Genomic DNA, 22299 nt, shown 5'->3' with positions numbered 1-22299 from the left:
TTTACTCTCTAGCAATAAATTTCACTTTTATCATCACAACAAATTTGCTGCATCATAAATGTTATATAAAATTTGAGCATTCTCGTGGCAAATTTGGCGACACTATTATTCTTATTGTGTGCCCATAATCACACAAAAATTGATATTTATTTGATTTTTAAAATCTGGTTAATCAACATGAATCTGAACCATTTTTATATATTATGAACATCAATTTTTTAAAAAATATGCAAAAATGTCCTCCAATAATTCAAAAATATAATTATATAATAGTCTCTCCGAAATTTATTTGATGCCTACAAAATAAATCCACGTTCTGCACATGCCGGCGGCCCCATATTACAACAAACTTCAATGATGATGGAGAAACAAATTTGTGAAGAGAAATGAAGAGGACCAAACAAGTGTCCATCTAGAAAACAAATGTAGATCACCAATTGCATTGAAATTGACTAGTGTGCAACACTCCAAAATATGTAGATAAAGTCTCTGAATGCCCATGCACATTGCCCTGCAACTGCAAGTCTGTTTGTATTTCACTAGTGAATTCTGTAGGGTTGTAATTCGGGCGGAGCGAGTCGAGTTTCGAATCGGGCATAATGCGAGCTGAGATTAATCAAGTCGAGTCGGCTCGTTTAACTAATCGAGGCTAAATCTCTGCCCGAACTCGACTCGTTTAATTTCACAACTAAATGAGCCGGTTTTAGAGAGCCGGGCGAGCCGACTCATTTAATTTTATACTTAATCGAGCCAAAAACTCTACTCGAACTTGGCTCGTTTAATTTCATGAGTCGAGTCGAGCCGACTCGGATAATTAAACGAGTCGGACCTTCTTCCTGAACTCGACTCGTTTAACCAAACAAGCCGAGTTGAGTCCACTTAAACGAGTTTGAGTCGGGCGGCACTCGAATTACAGCCCTATGAATTCATGGTCTAACGGTATCTCATACTGCTCTCTTTACGGAATGTCGAAATTTCGAGTTTTACGGATAAGAATGAAAAGATTGTTAATTACTTAATTAGACACATTATCTTGAATCTTGATCATGCATATTACTGGTATTTCAATCTTTCACAAAATCAAATCAGTTACGAGACAACGTAACTGATAAAATCTATAAATTTGGAGTGTTTTAATTGGTATAGTTATTATGAATGCAGAAGGATCCATCACTGTTAAGAAGTGGTGGCCAATCAAAACAAGTAAGAATTGTAAAAGTTTGTGCTTATTATTTATCATGAGCACACCACAGAAGATCTGTTCAATCTTTTCACAAAATCAAACTGGTTACGAGACAACATAACTGATAAAATCTAAATTTCAATGATCTATTTTCATAAGCAGAGCCATAAGCTTTACCATAAACTTGACAGTATCTTATGACATAAACTTGTAACAGTGTAAATGTTTAGGATTGAATCCCCACCTCTGCAGCCTCAGCTAGGGGCTCAGAAGAGAAAGATTCAACCGAAGACAGAATACAAATCCGTTTAGTGTAGGATTATGGACTTAATATATACACTATAAGAGTATCAGATTCACGAAAACTATTACTGTAATAAGGTATTCCAGAAGAACACACAAGTCTGCATACTGGATGCTCATTGATAGTGATTCACAGTGTAAATGCACTATGCATTTGCTGCCTTTGCTTCAGTATACAACTGATCAACGCACTCCTGCAGGAACGATTTGGTGTTCAGGTCCAGGATTACGCGTTTAATACAACTATTGTGTGCAGTAGAATGTCATTGGACAGGGAGCAATGTAGCAAGACATGCATGATATAGACATTGGACTAATACAATTTGTAAGGTATATGCATACCTTGTAGTGCTTGAGCAGTTGTGGCCTCTTCAACTTAAATGTTGGGGTGACCAATTCTCGCTCAATGTCGAATGGAGTTGGTTCCAGATGAACAGCTCTCAACATCTCAAAACCTCGAAGCTGCAAAATGACACAAAAAGGTAATCACAACAGAGCACAGGGTTCATTATTTTGCTAATTCACATAGATATTATCTCTACACATACTTTTTCTTTCCGGCCAAGGTTGTTAAGTTCTTCTAACATGTACTTTCTTGCTTTCCCATTTTTGCACAATGACTCAAAATCTCCAGAAAGATTATTAGCTTCTGCCCAGTCCTCAAGCGGTTTTCTCTCAGGAACCACCACAGCCACGAGAAAGGACTCGAAACTGTTACCATAGACCCAAATCTGTGGAGAAAAATGAGTTCTCAAAGTTACAAAATTGACGAGAATTTCATGAATATGCCGAGGATAAGTGATGTAAGAGCATACTGTGGTCACGAGAGGGCATCGTGAATATGTGCTTTCAATACTTTCCACTGCTACATATTCGCCTTGGGATAACTTGAATATGTTTTTCTTTCTGTCAATAATTTTCATTGAACCATTAGGCTGCCATTCTCCAATGTCACCTACAATTATTTAATTTCATTCTTATTTAGAAATCGCAAAATGACAACATAATTTCCAGGGTTATGCAGAATACATGGATCAGTATGATACGATTCAATCTGAAAGCAGCAACGCATTCTCCCATAAAAAGAACACACTGGCAGGTGGTGGCGTGGTGCCAACTAAATAATGAGGTTCAAGAGATAAAAAGTATATAAAATCTTACCTGTATGAAACCATCCATCTACTAGGGTCTCGTTAGTAAGATCCTGTCGCTTGTGGTACCCAGAAAACAATGTTGTTCCTCGCAGACAGATTTCTCCACGTGGCACAGGGGCTAAAGCATCATACCCCATCTCTGGCACGGACTCAAGCCTCGCTTCAATGGTTGTCATGGGCACGCCAACAGTTCCTAGCATAGAGAATACATTGGCTATTGAGGTGAAGGTTCCACCACAACTTTCAGTCAGGCCTGTAAATGAAAGAAATTAGAGAAAGTAGCAATATGATGTGAAGAACATAATGACTCTTACAAGTAATTCATTATATTCCGGCAGTAGATATTACACGATTTACTCTACATGACGTTAAGACATACCATATCCTTGTGACAGAACAGCACAACATGTCACCCTAAGAAACTCCTCCAAATGCCTTGGCAGGGGTGCAGCTCCAGATAACATAAGACGAACTCGTCCTCCAAATGCTTGTTTGATCTAGAATGAGAAGTCAATAAGATGAATTGCTTGCACTTAAATAATGTCAAGAATGATGGACAAGTTCACAACCTTATCAAAAACAATTTTATCCATGAGAGGAGCTGCTTCTTCTTGTTTGTAACCCTTCTCAAGATTTCCTAGCTTGCTGTTAGTTAACAGCTTCTTTGTTAGTTTCATAACAAATCAAAAAAGATATTTATAATCGCCAAAGTAGAACAATGAGGGAAGTAGAAGGGTGCACATACTAGCTATAAGCGTACTGATAGAGCATCTTCTTCAATTTACCTCCTTGTTCAATTTTGTCCATTACACCTTGAGAATTGAGAAAAAAATTCAAAATACATGATCAGACTGTTCAACGACATACATGTAAAAGTACTTCGAGTATTTTTCTACCAGTGTATATGCGGTCATAAACTCTAGGAACCCCGCAGAATACAGTTGGCTTCAATTCTATAAGATCAGGAATTAGATATCTGATATCCTGCAATTCAAAATCAACACCGACGTTAAGAGAATAATTCTGCACAAGTACATAAAATGTAATAGTGCTGGTTGAAGTTACCCCTTGCCAAAATCCAATTGAAGAACCACTGTAAATCCAGTAGGTCACTAGAATCTGATCCATGATATGTGCCAGGGGAAGGAATGAGAAGTATGTATCTTCAGGCGATCCCTGTAACAATAATACCTTCATTAGATTCGATTGCTACTAACAAACAAAAGAATCTAAATTCATCTCATTTGTGGCCTTCAGTTGGTAAAAGTGTCCAAATTTAAGTCAAAGGATCAGACACGGAATAAATGTCATGTCCAAGGGTTCAACACGGAATCAGCAACCAGAACAAAAGAGTTCGAGCAACATAGACAGTGTCAAATTGTTTCAAATACAATATAAACATTTCAGCATGTCTTAACTAGACAAGTAAAGAGCTGTTAGCGGCGCCAGACAGTAATAAAACCATATGAACTTATTATTTAACTTCTGCAGTTCACTACCTGCTAGTTTGGATCACATAACCAGCCAATACATAATATGTCATATTTGTTACATGTGCATCTTATAGTAGAGTAAGAGTAGCAGACTTTGTGACAAGGGTAACTAAGAGTAACATTTTATAAAACATAAGATATTTAAATGGTTACAACATAAAGATTTTGAGAAAAACAACTAAATTCTTACAGGTTTCTCTGTTAGCACAAGTAGTTGATGCGTTGTCAAAACTTCTCCCACGAAAGATCCATTACTTAAAATGACTCCCTTTGGCTCTCCTGTTGTTCCACTAGTATACATTATCATGCAAGTATCAGTTCTCTGTCTAGCAGGTAGTTCATGATCTAGACGTCCCTGGAAAAAAGAACAGGAATGAAGATTATACCACGATCGAGTTAAACTAGTTTTTTCTTTTTAAAATCAAATTCTTTAGAATCCAGTATAGCATACCTGAAGTCCAAACTCCTCCCAAGAAAAGCAATCTATGCCAAGTTCCTCAGCTTCCTCCTTTTGCGTGCTGGAAATTTTCCCAAAGCTAACAATGGCTTCACGGAGAAATAAATGAAAGCAAATTTATTCTCAAGTACAGACTATGAAATACCAAATTTATCTTAGGTTCATAGACAACACCATGGACTTACTTTTGAGATGAGCTGTGCAATTTGGGAGGGATTTTAGTACCTGCAGCAAGAATTGAAGTTTAGTTACAGGAAAAGATGGAGATATTATTTGATATAGTAAATAAAGCTAAAATTTTAATTAGCAAAATAATAACATTAAATTTTGGACTACCAACTGAACAAATTAAAATTTTACGCGAGAACTCTCCCTGATAAAAAACATGATGTACTAAATATGGCACAGTTGATTTGTGTCCAGAACTCAAAGAATAATTAGCTTGATTGTTGTACAAATAGAACATACCCCTGGTAGCTTGTTCTCTTGTATAAAAGCTATTGAAACTTCTGCGTGGTTGATGATAAACTCCACAGCATTAGCCCCTGCAACATTTAGAGGTCAAATTAACAAAGCATAAGTGTATTGCAGCTAAATAGTTTTAGTAACTAAACATTTGTGGGGGAAAGCATTGGAGATTTACCAAGTGTATCATAAAGCGGCACACAGGAGATGCCGTGGCTGTTACAAGCCTGTCGGAAAATGAAATATGCATAAAGATAAGAATGAATTTAGCAGTAAGATTGAATGATTTTCAGCCGTCAGAGTACAAAAGAAGTTTGCTTCTAGATGTTAAGTACATTAAGACAAATAACATTCAATATCTAAACTATGGTAATATGGAATAATGGAAACTTGAATCCCATTCTTGCTAGCAATGTGGTTTTCAATCAAAATTTACTTGAGAAAGCCAAAACACAAAAAATGGTAACAATATAACCATGATTAGTCACAAATGCATGTGTATTAACCATCGGCAGGATCATGGATTGTTTTTTTCTGCAGCCAGATAGTAGGCATATGTTACATTGCACATACCTCCATCGCCATTATCCATTCTGGGCAGTTAGCTCCATATATTCCACAACGATCTCCCTAGATGAAAGCAACCATCCAGTTGAAAATTTAGCAAAAAGAAACTATCCAGATGCATAAATACTAGCTTTAAGAATTACATAATTACATTTAAGCTTACAATTGCAAAAATTATATAAGATCACAGAACACATTAATTTGAAAATAATAATATTCTTGTAAACGAATCATCTTTTCCTACTTACAGGATTAACACCACGGCCTCTGATAGCAGATCCAATGCGAAGAGTTGCATCATAAGCCTCCTCATATGTGATCCATGTATAGGGGCCTGCCTGTCAATTCAATCCAAATTTTCAGCATTTTGTCATCTCATTGTTGTTATTAAAACTAGTTAAAGCTTGATGGTAAATAGACAGGTATAGTATACTGTTTAACTTGGCCTAATCATTCTAGCTATCATTAAGTTGTTTGCAATATTAGATGTGAGAAGAAAGATAGAATACCTTCTTTTCATTTGGTTGACGACGACCAAGCATCCGATTCTTGGGGTTTCTTTTAACTGATTCACTGATAAAGAAAGACATGTTAAAATTCAAAGCTCTACTTTATCTGCAATAAGGATAGCTACAAGTGCTTCAAATTTGGTACTACATTACATGGTTGCATTACTTTTTTCATCTTTAACTGAAACAAATAGTGAAAGACAACAAAGACTAAAGACTTGTGAAGTTCAATTCTACTGAAATTTCTCTGTTCTATGACATCAATAAAGCCCAAAGGTTTCTTCCAGTAATTGTTTCTAAATAAAATGATCTGATTCAACACTAGGCATTAAGCTATATGAATGTTATGTACAACGATAGAGCACGATAAGTTCTGATACATCTCATCGTTTCACACCCTACTCGAAGGCAAAAGTGATTTTGTGTGATTCGAATAAGATTAAATTTCACATCACATCAGATACTAATACACTTTAGTCTTTAAGTATTAAGTTATACAAGTAGTTAAGAGTTTACAAAATTAAGGATCTTGTGTGGTCTGAATGTGATTAACTTTCACATCAGAAACCTGTATACTTAAAGTCTTTAAGTAGTATGTTAGACAAGTACTTAGAGTGTTAAGTTCTAGTAAGTTACTGATTCAGAAATTTTTCGCCAACAAGTTAAGTAGCTACTATATTTATACACAATAATACAACTGAAAATCATTCAGTATCATCACAAAAGTGTGAAGAAAAATTGCTAAATGACCTGCTATAACTCTAGTTGAACTTGATCAACTTCAGTAACATCACCAGTAAAACTGATAGCTGTATTTTTAACTAAAATTCATTTCATATTGCAGAAAAATTTACCCCTTTGCCTGTAAAGATCGATTAATTGACCGATATCTCCCTTCTTGAAGAGGCTTATAGTTCCAATTTCGCGTTTCAGGAACAGCAACTACTACTACTACTACTACGACAAAAACAACTACGACAACGACAAAACAGATTCATTAAATTTTCATGGAAAAAGGTTGATTAGTTTATAAATTGTTAAGCAAACATCTATGTCACTTCTACTTAACTATCCATTTTCATAGATATGTTAAGACTGTCAGGGACACAGTTACTCTAAAACCTCAAGGTTTTAAAGAATGGCCATTTCCGGGATCTTATATTATTCTAAGACTCTTCCTCACTCGAAAACTCATTTATGGGTCGAAAAGTGGATCACGGCGTCCACTGAGTAACCAGCTCATATAAACCTTAAGGTGTTAGAGTAAGGCCCCAATAGGATCATATATTTAACAAGAACCACAGATATAAGCATATAACAAACAAATAAAAAAATGAATCTATGCTCAAGGAACATTGTATTTAACACCGGTGACCTCTTGGTCTATCGGTACTACGCTTTCTTTACGAGATGTCGAGGGTAAAAAACATCGTAAACAACAAAAGATTACCTAAAGAAGTCCCAAGGGGAATTATATTGAGGAGGTATTTCCATGAGACCATCTTTGGCATAAATGCTCCTGTACACCGGACCTGCCGATGGCTTTCCCCCATCGCTTGTCGCCGGTCGAGATCCTTCAACTTCCACCGTGTACATTGATGTCGACGACATTATCTTCTTTTTTCTTAAATTTATGCTGTAGCCTAATAAACTCAGAATGCACAATGCTGCTTGTATTTTATAGCACAACTAGCTAGCAAGCTTTGGAATATTTATGGGATAGAAATTTACTAATATAGCTTGGACAACAAAGTAGTTGGTAGAGATATAAATTTGCCACTTAATTTCTTCCTCTACTTAGACTACTTCCATTAGTTTGTGCATGGGAATGCAATTATGCAATACATAATACGCCTCGATAAATAAATAATCTCGTTAAATAAACAAAAATTTAAAATTCTTGACACAAAACGAACTACTATATATATTTTTTATCGTAGGAAACCCGCAGCCGCTACCCTTCAGGTGCGCACTGGTTAACCCACGGGCTCACATAATAGCCTGCAAACCACGTGAACCAAGATAAATCGCACTTAAGCGACATGTTCGGATTCAAGAGACATAATCATAAATTTTTCTACCGTGAGGTTTGAACATTGAACATGTGACTAAAAGAATTATTATCGTCTATTTAAAAAACTGAGCCAACCCTCACGGATGAAATACTACATAAAAGGAGATTTCAAAAATAATTACCATCATATATTTTCTTTTTATATTAATATTAAATACGTGTAAAAAGTCGAAATGACAACTAATTTGAGATGGAGACCGAAGTTTAAAGTTGAGATGTGTGTATAAATGATACGGATGGATGAATACCAAACATGGCAGCTCATTTACTTGGGCAGTTGGGTAGCCATTAAATCAAATGCCATCCCAGTCCCATGCATTTTACTTTTTCTATTATCAGATTGTTGTTTTTTTTAATTTTCTTGGTATTTTCTTATCTATCCATTTATTACATATACCTGTTTCCTAAATTTGTAGTAGCTGTGGCCTGCAGGCTGCCCAACTGTAACCAAACAAATAAAAATAGTGCTTAAAATTCAAAAGTCAAGACTAAAATTCAATCTTAGTGCCCGTTTGGGAAATCTTAAAATAAGTAACTTATGACTTAAAATGATTAAGTGCGAAATAAGTGATAAGTTGATAAATACTTATAAATTCTATAAGTGTTTGGATAAATTTACTTATAAGTCAGATTTTTTTAACTTAAATGAATTAAAACAAATAATTATTAAATATAATTATCTTAGTTCATGAATCTTAAATTAGAAAATATTTAAAAATTTATATTTTAAAATCAAAACTTTAGAAAAAAGTGAAAAAATGAAAAGAAGTTGGAAAAAAGTACGTCCCTGTCAACTTTCAACTTATCAGCTTATATTATAAGTTGTAAATTCAGTTTATAAGTTGGGTCGACAAACACTCGTCGATAAGCTGTTAAGGGCTTATAAGTCATAAGTGGCTTATAAGTAGCGTGCCAAACAGGCCCTTATAGAGACTGTGTGGGCTATGACAACATGGGTACATTAGAAATTTAGCTGCGACATTACATACTGGTATAACATTTGACTATGGTCAACGGAGCATTTGAGTAGTAGTAGCTGTGAGTTGGCTGTTGGCAGTTTGAATTTGACAATTTGGACTTCAGGTTAAACCAGTATATATTTGAGTACTACAGTTAAACCTCTTTAAAGTAATAGGGTCGGGACCAAGAAAAAATATTACTTTAGCGAGTTTATTACTTTATCGGGAGCAAAAATATACCGTATCTATTATGTTGGGACCGGAGAAAAATATTATTTTAGCGAGGTTATTACTTTATCGATTATTACTTCATTGAGGTTTAACTGTAGGATGACCAGTGTTATATATTTCGGAAATCGGAATTATTCGATTGAGGTACCGATTTACGATTTATCGGATGATTTTTAAAGAATCGGATGATTTATCGGGGATCGGTCAAATCGGATCAATATTTTTGACCAATTTTTAAGCGATTTATCGGCAATTTTTGAAAAATCGGCTGATTTTTATAACAAATCTTAGAGCTAATGGATTAAGTAATAACTCAGTTAAAATAATAACTTTTTAAACTTCCAGGAGACATTGTATATATTTTTACTCCGAATAACATGTTAAACTCACTATAATAAGATTTTTTCGGATACCAGAGCTATTATTTTAAATATGTTTAAATGTTCTAAAAAAACTATGAACGTATATTTATTAATATAATTATTATGAATTTATATCATTAAAATTTTAAATGATAAATTTAAGAATTCAATTCCAAATTTTAAATTAATTATATAATATTAAAAAAGTTTTGTGCGATCCGTTCATCGCATGGGTTTTAAGCACGAGTTTTAAGCTAGTTAATGTAACAAAACCGATCGACAATACACTCTAAATTACTAAATTTCGTATTTCATATTAATATTCATACATTTAAAAATTAATTAAAACAAAATTTTAAAATAATAATATATGTACTTATCTTTAACTTTTATTGTCGAATGAAGTAACATTACTTTTTTATATATTAAATTTGAAAAAAATAAAAATATATATTATATAAATTAAAATTTTATATAAACATTAATTAAAATAGTCCCCACAAATCATATCCATTATCCCGTTCCGATCCAAGTTTTCGCATTTTAACCATTCAATTTCAAACTTATCTTAGCTATAAATAAATTAAAAAAATAATGTAAAATTAAGTTACATCTACTAATACAGTAAAATATTTAAATATTTAAATTATATATTGTATGAAATTGAAAATTATTGAAAATTTCTTACAATATATATAATAAAAAAAATATTTATAAAAATTATATTATTCGAAAGTATATTTAATCTATTTTAATATGTATTTTTCAGTTTATCAAAATAATAAAAAATAATTTTTTTATTAACGATCAAAATTGAGTCAATTTCACCGTAAAAAAACACACTAATAGATAAATTAGGACGGAAGGATTATTAAATATAAACACAGCCCATCCTTCAAAGCCCAACCCTTTTTTTCATCAAAACAAAAACAAAAGCCCAAAAACACATTCACGCTTAAAACTTAAAAACAAACACAGCCTAGGGTTTAGCCTCTCTCTCTCTCTCGATCTCGATCTCGATCTCTCTGAAATAAAATTCGAAACAGAAGAGCAAAGGGGCAGCAAAGGATGTATCCAGGGTTTTCAAAACCAGACAAAAAAGCCGCTCTAAAGCAGCTTCGGACCCACGGCGCTCTGTTCGGGGCATGGGTCGTGGCTATTCGGGTCACTCCGTATATTCTTCACTATTTCTCTAATCAGAAACAAGAACTCTCTCTTGACTTCTAAATTATGGTATCGATTATTATGTTGTCTTTGTGTTTTTTTATTAATTGTTTATTTAATTTTAATTTCTAATTTTAGGGTTTGTTTTTTTAAAATTTGATTCGTGTATTTTAGTGATAATGTTGATTTACTAACTTAATTTGCTACTTACTAGGCTGTTGACGATTATTGACTTGGTTTCGGGGGTTCGAGTTTCTGTTATTGATTTTTCGGGTAGTGGATTTATTAGTTATTTGAATGATTAATTGGAATTGGGGATGTTCGTTTGGCTATAATACTTTAACAACTTTAAGCTCATTCGGTTGCGTTTTTTGAGTTTGAATTTTGCACCGGGATCAGGAAAGACACGGTGTTTGATGTTTTAAGGAAGCATTTGTTGTAATGTATATTTTACGTTAAGGATCATGATCAGGGGTATATGTTTGTTTAAAAAAGGTTTTGATGTCTTTTAACTATAATGCAGTTGTAATTGTGTTTATTTATGATGTTTAACTTGTTTATTTTTGCAGAAGTTCGAGGAAGAGGAGAGCAGTGGATTGCATGGATTGTGTGGAACTTGACATTTTGTAGTTCTGTTTTTACGAGATATATCGTTGCTGACATTTATGCTTTTGAGATTATCATGTAGTTAACTGGTTTTCATATTTGGCTTGGTGAAGAATGGAAAATGACCTTGAATGCTTCTTGATTATATTTTTCAAGCTCTTATTTTGCACTATACTATCGTCTTAACGTTTAGGATCAGTCTGAGTTTTCTGATCAATAAAATTATTCTCTTTATGGCTAAAATATTCACTTTCGGGTTATGCTTTGATTAGTTGTGTGCATCTTGATATTTTGTCTGTTTACAGTTCACTGAAGTGATAATCTGTTTATGTTAGTGATTGGTAGAAAAATTTCCTCAACGACGTATATGAACAGACACTAGAGCTAATAACATTAGACATGTTTGTTTGGGTAGATTACCTACTTGACCAAATCATATTTGATATGTATGCTTTGGTTCTGAAATCCGATTGTAAGATACGAGGAAGGTACTATTTTCTTGTTTAAATGAGTGAATACTTTTTATAATGCTTCTAGTGTGAAAGTTTGTTTTAGCGGTGATCTGACTGATAGCATTAGGCTTCAGGGAAATTTATAGATAGAACTTAGAATATAGATTATAGAGTTATCAACTTATGGAAATTCTTTGATACACCAACAGATACAAGATTCAAAGGTTAAACTGGAATTGTACTTAACACACATTTGAAAAACACAAAACATAAGAAGTCACTCCTTTAATTTTTAGCTACATAAGAAACTCGCACACAGAATTGAGTTGAACAACTATTAAGAACTAGAAAACACTCCAGGACAATCTTAAAGCATCTTCATTTAAGCAATCTTGACCTCGATGATCTTAGGCTTCTTCGGCTCTGGAGGTGGCAGCTTCTCCACTGTAACAGTCAACACACCGTCCTGACAAACAGCCTTGATGGCCTCCAAATTAGCATTCTCAGGTAACACAAACTTCCTCATAAACTTGCCAATTCTCCTCTCCAGTTTAACATACTTTACGCCTTCCTTCTCTTCTTCCCTCTGTCTCTCACCGCACACCACCAGCACATTGTCTTCATCCACCTGAACCTTAATATCGCCTGACTTCAGTCCTGGCATATCCACCACAAACACGTAGGAATTCGGATACTCTTTCACGTCTGCTGGAGTCGATGCCATGGCTTTGGCATCACGGACATAACTACGAGCATGGTTGGTTTTGTTGTCATTGGCAGACTGATTATCCTCGTCGAGAATGTGGTAGAATGTGTTGAGGAGTGGATCATATCCCAGTACCCTCAAGTCCATCTTAAGCCTGCGAGGAAGTATAGAAACAGCAAAGTGATATGTTTATATTTGCAGAATGGTTTGATCTGTTATGTTGATTGATGAAGATGATTGATAACTGGAGAATTTATAAGAAGCAATGGGAGATGAAGGAAAGTTCTAGAAAGAACGAGATGATTGAAGAGAAGCTTCTGGATTATGAACATTCCATTTGTTTCAGGAAGCATCTGACTGGAATTAGAAAGGCTAAATAAAGCCCTGTCTGACATGTTCAAAAAATGGTTATATAATTTAAACCAATTGTACTGAATATATTTCTGAAATCTGTTAAAAGAAAACAAGAAAAGAAACTTGCTGAGCCGGACTTTTTTTCTATTTTGTAAATTGTCACTTACAGCACATGCAATAAAATCTCTTATAGTTCATACTCACTCCGTCCCAAAGGGTTGTTTACATTGGGAGACGAGTAATCGACATGCATTTTAAAACTCCCGTAAAATATGGTTCTCTGTATAATTTTAAATATTTGTTTCTTTTAAATTAAAATATAGTGTTTACAGAAAAGAAAATTCTAAAAAAAATTATAGAACTATATTTTATAATAGCCTTAAAATGCGTGTCAAGTATGAGAAAAAAATATGTAAAAAATCTAGTAGGACGGAGGGATAAATTTTTGGAAAATGCTATGTCACGTATTTATTGGTTAAATATAAATGAACCCTCTTGCAATTACATTAATAGCACTAATTAAATTATTTTATTATGCCACATCACCCATGCCATGTCATTTTGTGGCAATTTTTTGTAACTTTTTTTGTGCCTCCGGCATTACTCTTAATTTTTTGAACCACAGTTTTTATTAAAAACAATGAAATAATTTGCCTGTAAAAATATTATACACCTTTGTTATAATTTACGATATTACTTCAGTTTGAAACATTTCCTAAGGGTAAAAAACTTTAAATTCTGCAATGTCAAGTACTATCTCATTAACAACCTACAGAATGGTTCTTGGGTTTTTTTTTGGAAGGTTTGTTCAATAATAAACATCAAATAAGGGCAATGGAGCTCCCAGGCAATTCATTAGAACAGGAAAGGAGGGAGCTTGCACATATGGCTCCGTTACAGGAGCTTTAAATAGGACGTCGTCACCAGGAGTCGTGACCTTCCGCAAGGGGGACATGAGATCGACCACTGCGCCCCTAAATATGCTATTTCGTAGCAAACACCATGGTAAGAAGCCCCATAACTATCTGTAACAATGCAAACCAGCCCCAGGTCAGTCGCTACACACTCAAAAGCACTGAGCCGATTTGTACTGATGCTACAATCAGAAGCAGGCAACAGAAAGGGGATTCATCTGCCATCAGTCAGAATGCATAAGCCAAAGAACTAAAATACCTTAAGAACATATTTGTTCAACAGTTAAGTCTTTCGAAAAATACCAGTAATCAGATAAGAGGCAGATTAAGAAAACTCAAGCAATCTGTAGGGAATTATTATGGTAACTTATCTATCTTAATCACTCACCAGTATCTAAAGATTTATCGAGTGTATAGCTGGGATGATAGTGAGATTTACAGTTAAGTTCTCCGCTGATCACTATAAGGTTGTTAATTCATAGTTTTTTGAAGATTTTATAACAGAAACAATATACTACATTAAACACAAGTTTAAAAACACATTACATAAGCAATCACTCAAATGTATAAGATAATCTAGTGCACACATAAATTCAACAACTTTTGAAAACTAAAGACCATTCCACAACAATCTGAAAGCATCTTCATATAAGCAACATTTACCTCGATGATCTTTGGCTTCTTCGGCTCTAGAGGTGGCAACTTATCCACCGTAACAGTCAACACACCGTCCTGATAAACAGCCTTGACCGTCTCCAAATTAGCATTCTCAGGCAAAACTAACTTCTAAATACACTTGCCAATTCTCCTCTCCAGTTTAACATGTTTACGAGACCACACCACCCCCGGTGCTGGTAGCATATAATGGTACTATTACATGGTGCACATTGGAGGACCTGTTTACGAAGGCTTTCCTTTTTACAGCTGTGAAGGCCGAGCCTTTTTGTTGCGTGAGTGCAAGACCAAATTGTCTACGAGACCACACCACCCCCCGTGCCGGTAGCATAGTATGGTACTATTACATGGTGCACACTGGAGGACCGGTTTGCCACGGCTTTCATTTTTACAGTGCTTACAGCGCCGAGCCTTTTTGTTCAAAACAAATGTGAGTGCGTGGGGATGGAGGTTGTCTTTAATTATTTCATCAGTAGCCGCAAACTTTATATTTTTGTACTCGCTATAGGATGACTCTAAAATACAACGAGTATGGAATGAAAGATCACACTTACTGCAATGATAGAACCAATTGTTTGTGTTGATTTCTTTAGAGCAAAACTCACAGTCAAACTCATGCTCATGTTCTTCGACCATTCCAGCATCATATATCAAGTCCAGGGGGTGAGGATCCCACCTGTGTTTGTATGTTCTTGTCTTCCTAATACTTTCTGCACATATATTGAATCTGCACTTTTCACATGTGTACCTGGATTGACGATAACACCAACCGCATGCATTACAATTAGCCCGACGTGAATCACTTTGAAAAATGTGATTGAGTCGGTGAGGGTGAGCTTCGTGTTTGATACTTTTGGGTAGGGTCACACATCCAATATGAAGAAGCAACGTAAAGCCATCGCTGTAAGATATACCATTGCACAAAACTTCACATCCATCACACTGGAAAAGCTTGACTGGTTCACTACCCTTATATGCCAATAACATTTTACCTGGCCAAGGTTGATCCGTGATCACACTATGCAACTCCGCACAGACTTTATGCATAAAAAATTTACAAGGAAAACAACCATAGTAGGATTGACCTTCATCAGTTTGGATAGGTTCGACACAACCTTCACACAACAATGGTACTTCACCATCATGTTTCCGTTCATACAACTCATCAATTGTTATGAGTTTAAGATCATGTTCTTCATGTGCCCAATGAGCAAGATATTTTTTTGGGCTAAAGATGCCACGAATGTTAGTATTAAAATCCTCAATAAATTTCTCAAACAAAAGATTTAAGGATGAATCATTTGCTGCTGGTAGGTGCACCAATTCCGGACAGGTTTCAATCCCACCAAATCTGAAAGAAACAAAACATAAAAATTCTATTGAGCTATTAGCTAAAAAAAATCATATTAACATTCTTATTTTTTTTCTTACCTTTTGCAATTTAACTAGCAATTTTATTTTCCTTGAACAACCCCCACTAAATTCATGTACTAAAATTCGTATAAAACACATTGGTTAAAATAATTAATAGAGTTAAATGCATTTTGCAACCCTATCTTTACAACAAATTTGTTTTAATATACATCATTTCAAAAAAGCATTTTGCATCCCTTATGTTTGGAAAAATGGGTCAAAATGCATCCCATGCCCTTTTACCGTTATTTTTGCACCATTAAAGTTTATATTTGCAAGGGTATTCTTGTCATTAAATATCATTAAAATTATTGAATAAACCTAGAAAAAAATATTGAATATAAATATAATTAATATTTACAATGATTGTTTTAAATCTTCGGTTCACTTTACAAATTCAAAATCTCATAGTAAAAAATATTTAATTAAAATAATTATATTATATCTTTTATCTTATATTATAATTAAAGATTAAATCAAAGACTAAAGATTAAATTCACTATAATATTTAACAACAATTTGATTTAATCTTTAATTATAATATGAGATAAAATATATAATATATAATTATTTAATTAAATTATTTTTTACCATGAAATTTGGAATTTAAACAATCATAGTAAATTGAATTATAGATATATTCAATAGTTTAACGATTTAATGACAAGAATACCCGTGCAAATATAAGGTTTGACGGTGTAAAAGTAACGGTAAAAGGATACGAGATGCATTCTAACCTATTTTTAGAACATAAGGGATGCAAAATGCATTTCTGAAAGGATGTATATTAAAATAAATTTGTTATAAAGGTAGGGGTTGCAAACTGCATTTAACTCTAATTAATAAATTCTTGTTTCAAAAAAAAAAAACTCTAATTAATAAATTCAAAATATACAGTAAATATATTCTAAATATATAATTATCAAGACTATTGGTTAAAATAAAAAATGAAAGTTGATAGGTTTTTAGCTAGCAACTCTAAATAAATTAATTTATTTGATAGGAAAAAAAATGTTTAAAACAGTGGGAAAATGAAAAATGGACATATATAGATAGATAATTGACAGATAGATAAATAGATGTAAATCTAAATGTTTTAAGAAAGGTAATACCTGAACACTGAACTTGATCTAGCACATTGGAAATGGGTGAAATATCTGCATCCACCACAATAGTAAAGCCAGTCTAGTAAACTCAATGTATTACTGCATAGTTTACAATGCTGAGCAAATTTTCGATGGCGTGGAGGAAGAGAAGATGAGAAGATAAGAGGGTGTTTATGAATTACAAATTGGAAAGTGTGAGGTGCATCACCGCAACTTTTGTGAATCCAAAACTGACACTTGGTACATCTATAAGACGAGTCTAATGTATTATCATTTACTTTGCAAGCATAACATTTGAATGAGGATGGATGCTCGATTAAGGCTAATGGGTGTTTATGACCTGGATGCTCAAATAAAGGGTCCTCTTTGGACTGGTGAAATAAGAACACAGCACATTTGAAGCAAACAAATAAATTGTATGAACTATTGGTATAAGAGAACTTAGACCATTTGAGGAAACATAGCCCACAATTGAAATCTGAAAGAGAATCAGCTTTAAATACTGTGGGAGTGAGATGGAAAACGAGAATCTCTTTCCGGTTAAACGGGTCTTCAATCTTTCGGGGTACTTCTGCACAGGTTTTGTGGAGTAAAAATTTACGACAAGGCATTCTTCTGAAACGAGTAAAATTGATATAGGGGCAATGATAAACAAATGATGATTTAGAACAATCTATTTGTTCATAGCAGCCACAACAAACATCACCCTCTTTAGCAACGTAATTTTCTTTCAGGATCAGCAAGTGCTCGTGAGCAACGTGCTTCAAGCCTCTATCATATTTCTCTTCCATCTTTAATTCTTTGCAAAGCCAATTAAATATAACACACTATTTATAGAAAAGAAAATGTGATATGCGATTTCTCCTGGTACAAGAAAGCTTTAATAAACATATATTTGTGTATCATCAAAGACAGGCATTGAAACTTTTAACAATGAAAAAGAATATGTAAATATGACTCAACGTTAAAACAATCCAAAGGAAACCAAAGATCAAGAGATCGAATATATACATACATATATATATATAATAGACTTTTACCCCCGCTTCTTAAATTCTGCTCCAAGCTTACAAAACAATAAGTGTGTCACCAAAGGCAGGCATCAAAGACATATGTGTGTCAACGAAGACAGGCATAAGGCAGGCATCAAAGACATATGTGTGTATTTTTTGAATTCTTTTACGTTGGTAGTCTGGTGGTTTTAAACTTGTATCTGCTTCATTTTGTTGTATCTGTGAAACATTATTAATAGGATCTTCGAGTACTCTTCATTACATATTAAGTGGAACAACACATTCATAGTTCATTACTAGTTTTATTAAGTTTAAGCTTCAGATATAAGGGTCATGAAGCTCTCAGGTAAACATTAGAACAGGAAAAGAAGGCGCTTGCACACAGGGCTTGCAAGAGGTTTAAACAGAACAAGGAAGGAGGGAATTAATTGCATACTGTGGTCCTAGTTTCTTTCAGAGCTTACAATTTATCACCCAAAACCTCCTCTTGAAACTCTGTTCCTGCCATTGGTAGCAGTTAGCAGGAGAAAGATGTCACAGTGAACAACAGCCTGTAAGCACGGTGTAGCAACAAGCTGCCAAAAACACCACAGCTTGTCAAAATAAGGTCGTTATTAAGCACAATAAAAACAATCCAACTCATATAGCTAAAAAAAATTCCTTGAATTCTAGCAAACACCATTGTAAGAAGCCCCAATAATTATATGTAATTATGCAAACCAGCCCTACAACCAAACAAAATTATACGTAATTTAATTATAAAAATCAAATTTATATAATAATATGTAGCTCATGACTCGTGAGCATGTGACACTACAGATATATAACAAAACTAGTAATGCAAAGTATATAAGAAACATGATCTGCGTTAATGAGATATAAGTGTTATTCCAATATTGGATTCAGAAATTTCTATAATACAATTTACCCAGTACCCACATGGATTCAGTTTACACATAAATTTAAAATTAAACTCTAAGGACTACTGGCTACGTCGGTACACACAGTCAGTGAATCCAAGTGAGCCATATCTGGCACCGGTCTTCTGTTTTGAATTTTTGGCATCCTGAGCAATTCTTACAAAATTATGCTGAATCTGGATAGTTCTCTGCGTAGATTGAAGATAGAGCTTCATATTCATGAACAACCTCGGAGTTCCAATGAAAACACCACATTTTAGAGTCATCTTTGGGTAGTTGGAAGTGTAAGGGATGTGACCAGAAGAAATGACTTGGATATTTTCATAATATTAAGGTGTAACCTTCATTCTTAACCACGTAACATTGCACCAATTCTAATACAACACAATCCTTCCATTTCACATGTGTTCTAGTTCCGTTTTCCTATTCCATAACATTCAGAAATGTCAATCATCTTCTTCTTACACTCCAGCATCTTCTCCGCTCTCATCATATCTCTTAAACCGTTTCTTTCAACATCTAACTTCTAAGTACCTTCAGATTCTTTATTTCTGTAACAAGCCCACCATTGGGCTTCTAATACAACACAATCCTTCCATTTCACATGTGTTATAGTTCCGTTTTCCTATTCCATAACATTCAGATATGTCAATCATCTTCTTCTTACACTCCAGCATCTTCTCCGCTCTCATCATATCTCTTAAACCGTTTCCTTCCACATCTAACTTCTAAGTACCTTCAGATTCTTTATTTCTGTAACAAGCCCACCATTGCATCCACTTCCTGAGATATTAAGAGCATTAGACAAGAGATCACTATCTAATTGCTTCCTGCTGTTCTTGAATCTCAACCATCTCCTTCCTTAGTTTTCTAGCTCGATCCTCGTTCCCTTGCTTCATGTATCCTTCTATAAAAGCATTATATACCTCAGAATTAGGCTCATAGCCTTTCCCAACCATGTCAGCCTGAAGCTTTAATCCATCTTCCATCCTTCCCTCCTGACACAAACCCTTGATAACAAACTCATAACTTGTTCCCTTTGGAACAATATCATGTTTCTTGACAGCAACCGTTAGATACTCTAACGCTTCAGAAACTCTATTCTTCCCACAAAGTCCGTTAATCACTTCATCAACTGTAAAACTTTCCGGTCTAAAACCTTTCCTACACATTCCCTTGTACAATAACAAAGCCGAATCAACATCCCCAATCTTACAATATCCACTTATAAGATGCTCATACGTAACACAACTACCATTGAACCCATTTAACTCCATCTGTCCAAAAAACTCCTCAGCCCTCTTAACCTCGCCAACCTTACAAAACCCCCCAATTATCGTATTATAAGCAACCAAATCACGCTCCAAACCCTTCCTCCCCATTTCTTCCCACACCCTCAAAGCATCCACCATCCTCTCAACCTCACAATACACCGCCATCAAAACACTATAACTATACGAATTCCCCTCACACCCCCTCCTCACCATCTCCTCCCAAACCTCTTCCACATTCTCAACCAACCCTTCTCGATAAAAACCAATCATTATCACATTAAAAGTATGCACATTCGGCACCACAACCCTCACACCCTTCCCACTAAAACCCCCCTCTAAACCCTCAAAACCCCGAAAAATCTCTTTATACAAATCATAACCAACAAAACAATCATTCAATTTACACACATTCTTGATCAAATCATTACAAGTACTAATCTTTAAAAACATACCCTTGGACCGCAACATTCTCTCCACCTCCACAGCCTGATCAATCCGTTTCGCCTGCAATAACGACAACACGAGTAAATCAAACACAAAAGGGGCAGAATCACAAGCCCTATAAGTCCTCATCAACCCCTCAAAAATCTTGGGCTTTTTCGAAAAACCAACCAAATGGGCCTCTCTAAATTTGCCCAAAACACACTGAATCATCCTCTGAGCTTCACATTTCTGTCTACCACGAGCAAGAACATGAATGATAGTACAATAAGAGTGTAAAGAGTGAGCACAAAGAGAGTGTTGAACAGTGAAGTTGAAGTAGTTGAGGGCAAGATGGGGATTATTGCGAAGTTGGAGGGTAATTTGGGAAACTTGGGTGGGTGTGAAACCGGCCGGGAAGAGTGACCGGAGATGGGTCCACCGGGATTTTGAACGGTGGTGTTTGAGGATGGTGACGGCGGTTGAAATTACGGTTTTGTCCTCGGGGAGAAGTGAGGGTGTGGAGGATGAGAAGGGGAGTGAGAGTTTTGGAGGGGTAAAATGGGGAATTGTGTTTTTGGTGATGGATGAGATAGATGGCATAGTTGGTGAAGTTTGAAGTTTTTTGTGTTTGCACTTTTGAGTGCATAGAGAAAGAGAAAGAGAAAGGGAAAAGAAAAGAGTCAAATTGTTCCGGTACGGGAGCTCGACTCGTAAAATATTTATATTCGGATTAGTAATAATTTTGAATAAAAATATTTTTTTTTATATTTTTGTATTGAGCCGAACTTAAACTTCATATTTGGATTGTAAGTTCACGTGCTTTTATTATTTTGATTTTTTAATAATATATTTTTATTTTAATATTCAATATCATATATTTAATTGAATCAAATTCGAAGCAAATCAATAAATTTAATTTTTGTCAATATTTAGTGAAAATGATACGAATTTTAGAGTTGAACTTAGCCAACTCCAAATTCAGGTTCGAATCAACTCAAAATGTTCGTGAACAACTCGAATTCGACTTATTTTTAACGAGTTTGGACAAAAGAAGTTGATTAAGAAGGTCTCGAATTTGGTTCGACTCATTTAAAATCCTGATCCATTTAATTTGGATCATATATTTGGATAGACCTTGATCCATATCCTAATCCATTTAATTTTACTGGATTCGGAATCAGATCGAATTTTAGCCAAATTTTTTAAAATCCGATCAATATCCGGTTCCATTAGGATCACGGATAACGGATAACGTCTCAAAAATACTGAAACCAAATTTCATACGGTGACAAATAATTTCATGTACCATTAGTATCAGTTTAAAAAACTTGGCAGGATCAAAAGACGATGACTAGTAGTGTCTAAGAAGAGGGGTATCTAAGTATTATAAGTAGCCTGATTTGTTCACCATATCAATTTAAAAATTTGGTGAGACACTGATGTATACTTTCTAAATTCTAATTTTATTTACACAATTTTATAACCGTGCTACTTTTGTAAGGCCAATTTGAGAATGCAACCA

General features: G+C 34.5%; 4 protein-coding genes across 10 annotated transcripts; 1 reads left to right on the top strand and 3 right to left on the bottom strand.

The window, feature by feature from the left end:
• Positions 1-1305: 1305 nt before the first annotated feature.
• On the bottom strand, positions 1306-7839 carry LOC141684024 (putative CoA ligase CCL6). The gene is made up of 19 exons (XM_074488852.1): positions 7582-7839; positions 6132-6195; positions 5871-5960; positions 5629-5685; positions 5234-5282; positions 5059-5135; positions 4776-4815; positions 4585-4679; positions 4324-4488; positions 3706-3816; positions 3537-3624; positions 3386-3452; positions 3210-3285; positions 3020-3137; positions 2648-2893; positions 2302-2441; positions 2035-2217; positions 1829-1948; positions 1306-1680 (listed from the first exon to the last, which is right to left on the bottom strand). Exons 1-19 carry the CDS (start codon positions 7740-7742, stop codon positions 1633-1635), a joined length of 1995 nt encoding a protein of 664 aa, XP_074344953.1. The 5' UTR covers positions 7743-7839; the 3' UTR covers positions 1306-1632.
• A 2858-nt stretch (positions 7840-10697) lies between these two features.
• LOC141683844 (mitochondrial import receptor subunit TOM6 homolog) lies at positions 10698-11674 on the top strand. The gene is made up of 2 exons (XM_074488612.1): positions 10698-10990; positions 11491-11674. The coding sequence occupies exon 1, from the start codon at positions 10826-10828 to the stop codon at positions 10982-10984; it is 159 nt and encodes a 52-aa protein (XP_074344713.1). The 5' UTR covers positions 10698-10825; the 3' UTR covers positions 10985-10990; positions 11491-11674.
• Positions 11675-12189: 515 nt separating this feature from the next.
• LOC141683843 (17.9 kDa class II heat shock protein-like) lies at positions 12190-12896 on the bottom strand. Its single transcript, XM_074488611.1, has one exon. The coding sequence runs from the start codon at positions 12830-12832 to the stop codon at positions 12362-12364; it is 471 nt and encodes a 156-aa protein (XP_074344712.1). The 5' UTR covers positions 12833-12896; the 3' UTR covers positions 12190-12361.
• Positions 12897-13648: 752 nt separating this feature from the next.
• Positions 13649-21431, bottom strand: LOC141683168 (pentatricopeptide repeat-containing protein At2g15980). Of its 7 annotated transcripts, none has more exons than XR_012560145.1 (4): positions 20807-20946; positions 17154-18735; positions 14617-15979; positions 13649-14064 (listed from the first exon to the last, which is right to left on the bottom strand). XR_012560145.1 is itself a non-coding variant. In XM_074487855.1 (3 exons), the coding sequence occupies exons 2-3, from the start codon at positions 17936-17938 to the stop codon at positions 14872-14874; spliced, it is 1893 nt and encodes a 630-aa protein (XP_074343956.1). In that variant the 5' UTR covers positions 17939-18735; positions 20807-20946; the 3' UTR covers positions 14245-14871. The 7 variants fall into 7 exon arrangements, 2 of the variants coding, with proteins under 2 accessions (XP_074343956.1, XP_074343957.1); XR_012560143.1 differs by having other exon boundaries at positions 13650-14171; XR_012560144.1 differs by lacking the exon at positions 20807-20946 and adding an exon at positions 19166-19898 and having other exon boundaries at positions 13650-14171.
• Between the last annotated feature and the right edge of the window lie 868 nt (positions 21432-22299).

Source organism: Apium graveolens, chromosome 9 (assembly GCF_009905375.1).
Source record: "Apium graveolens cultivar Ventura chromosome 9, ASM990537v1, whole genome shotgun sequence".
NCBI lineage: Eukaryota > Viridiplantae > Streptophyta > Magnoliopsida > Apiales > Apiaceae > Apium > Apium graveolens.
This window is presented reverse-complemented; position numbering and strand designations above follow the sequence as displayed.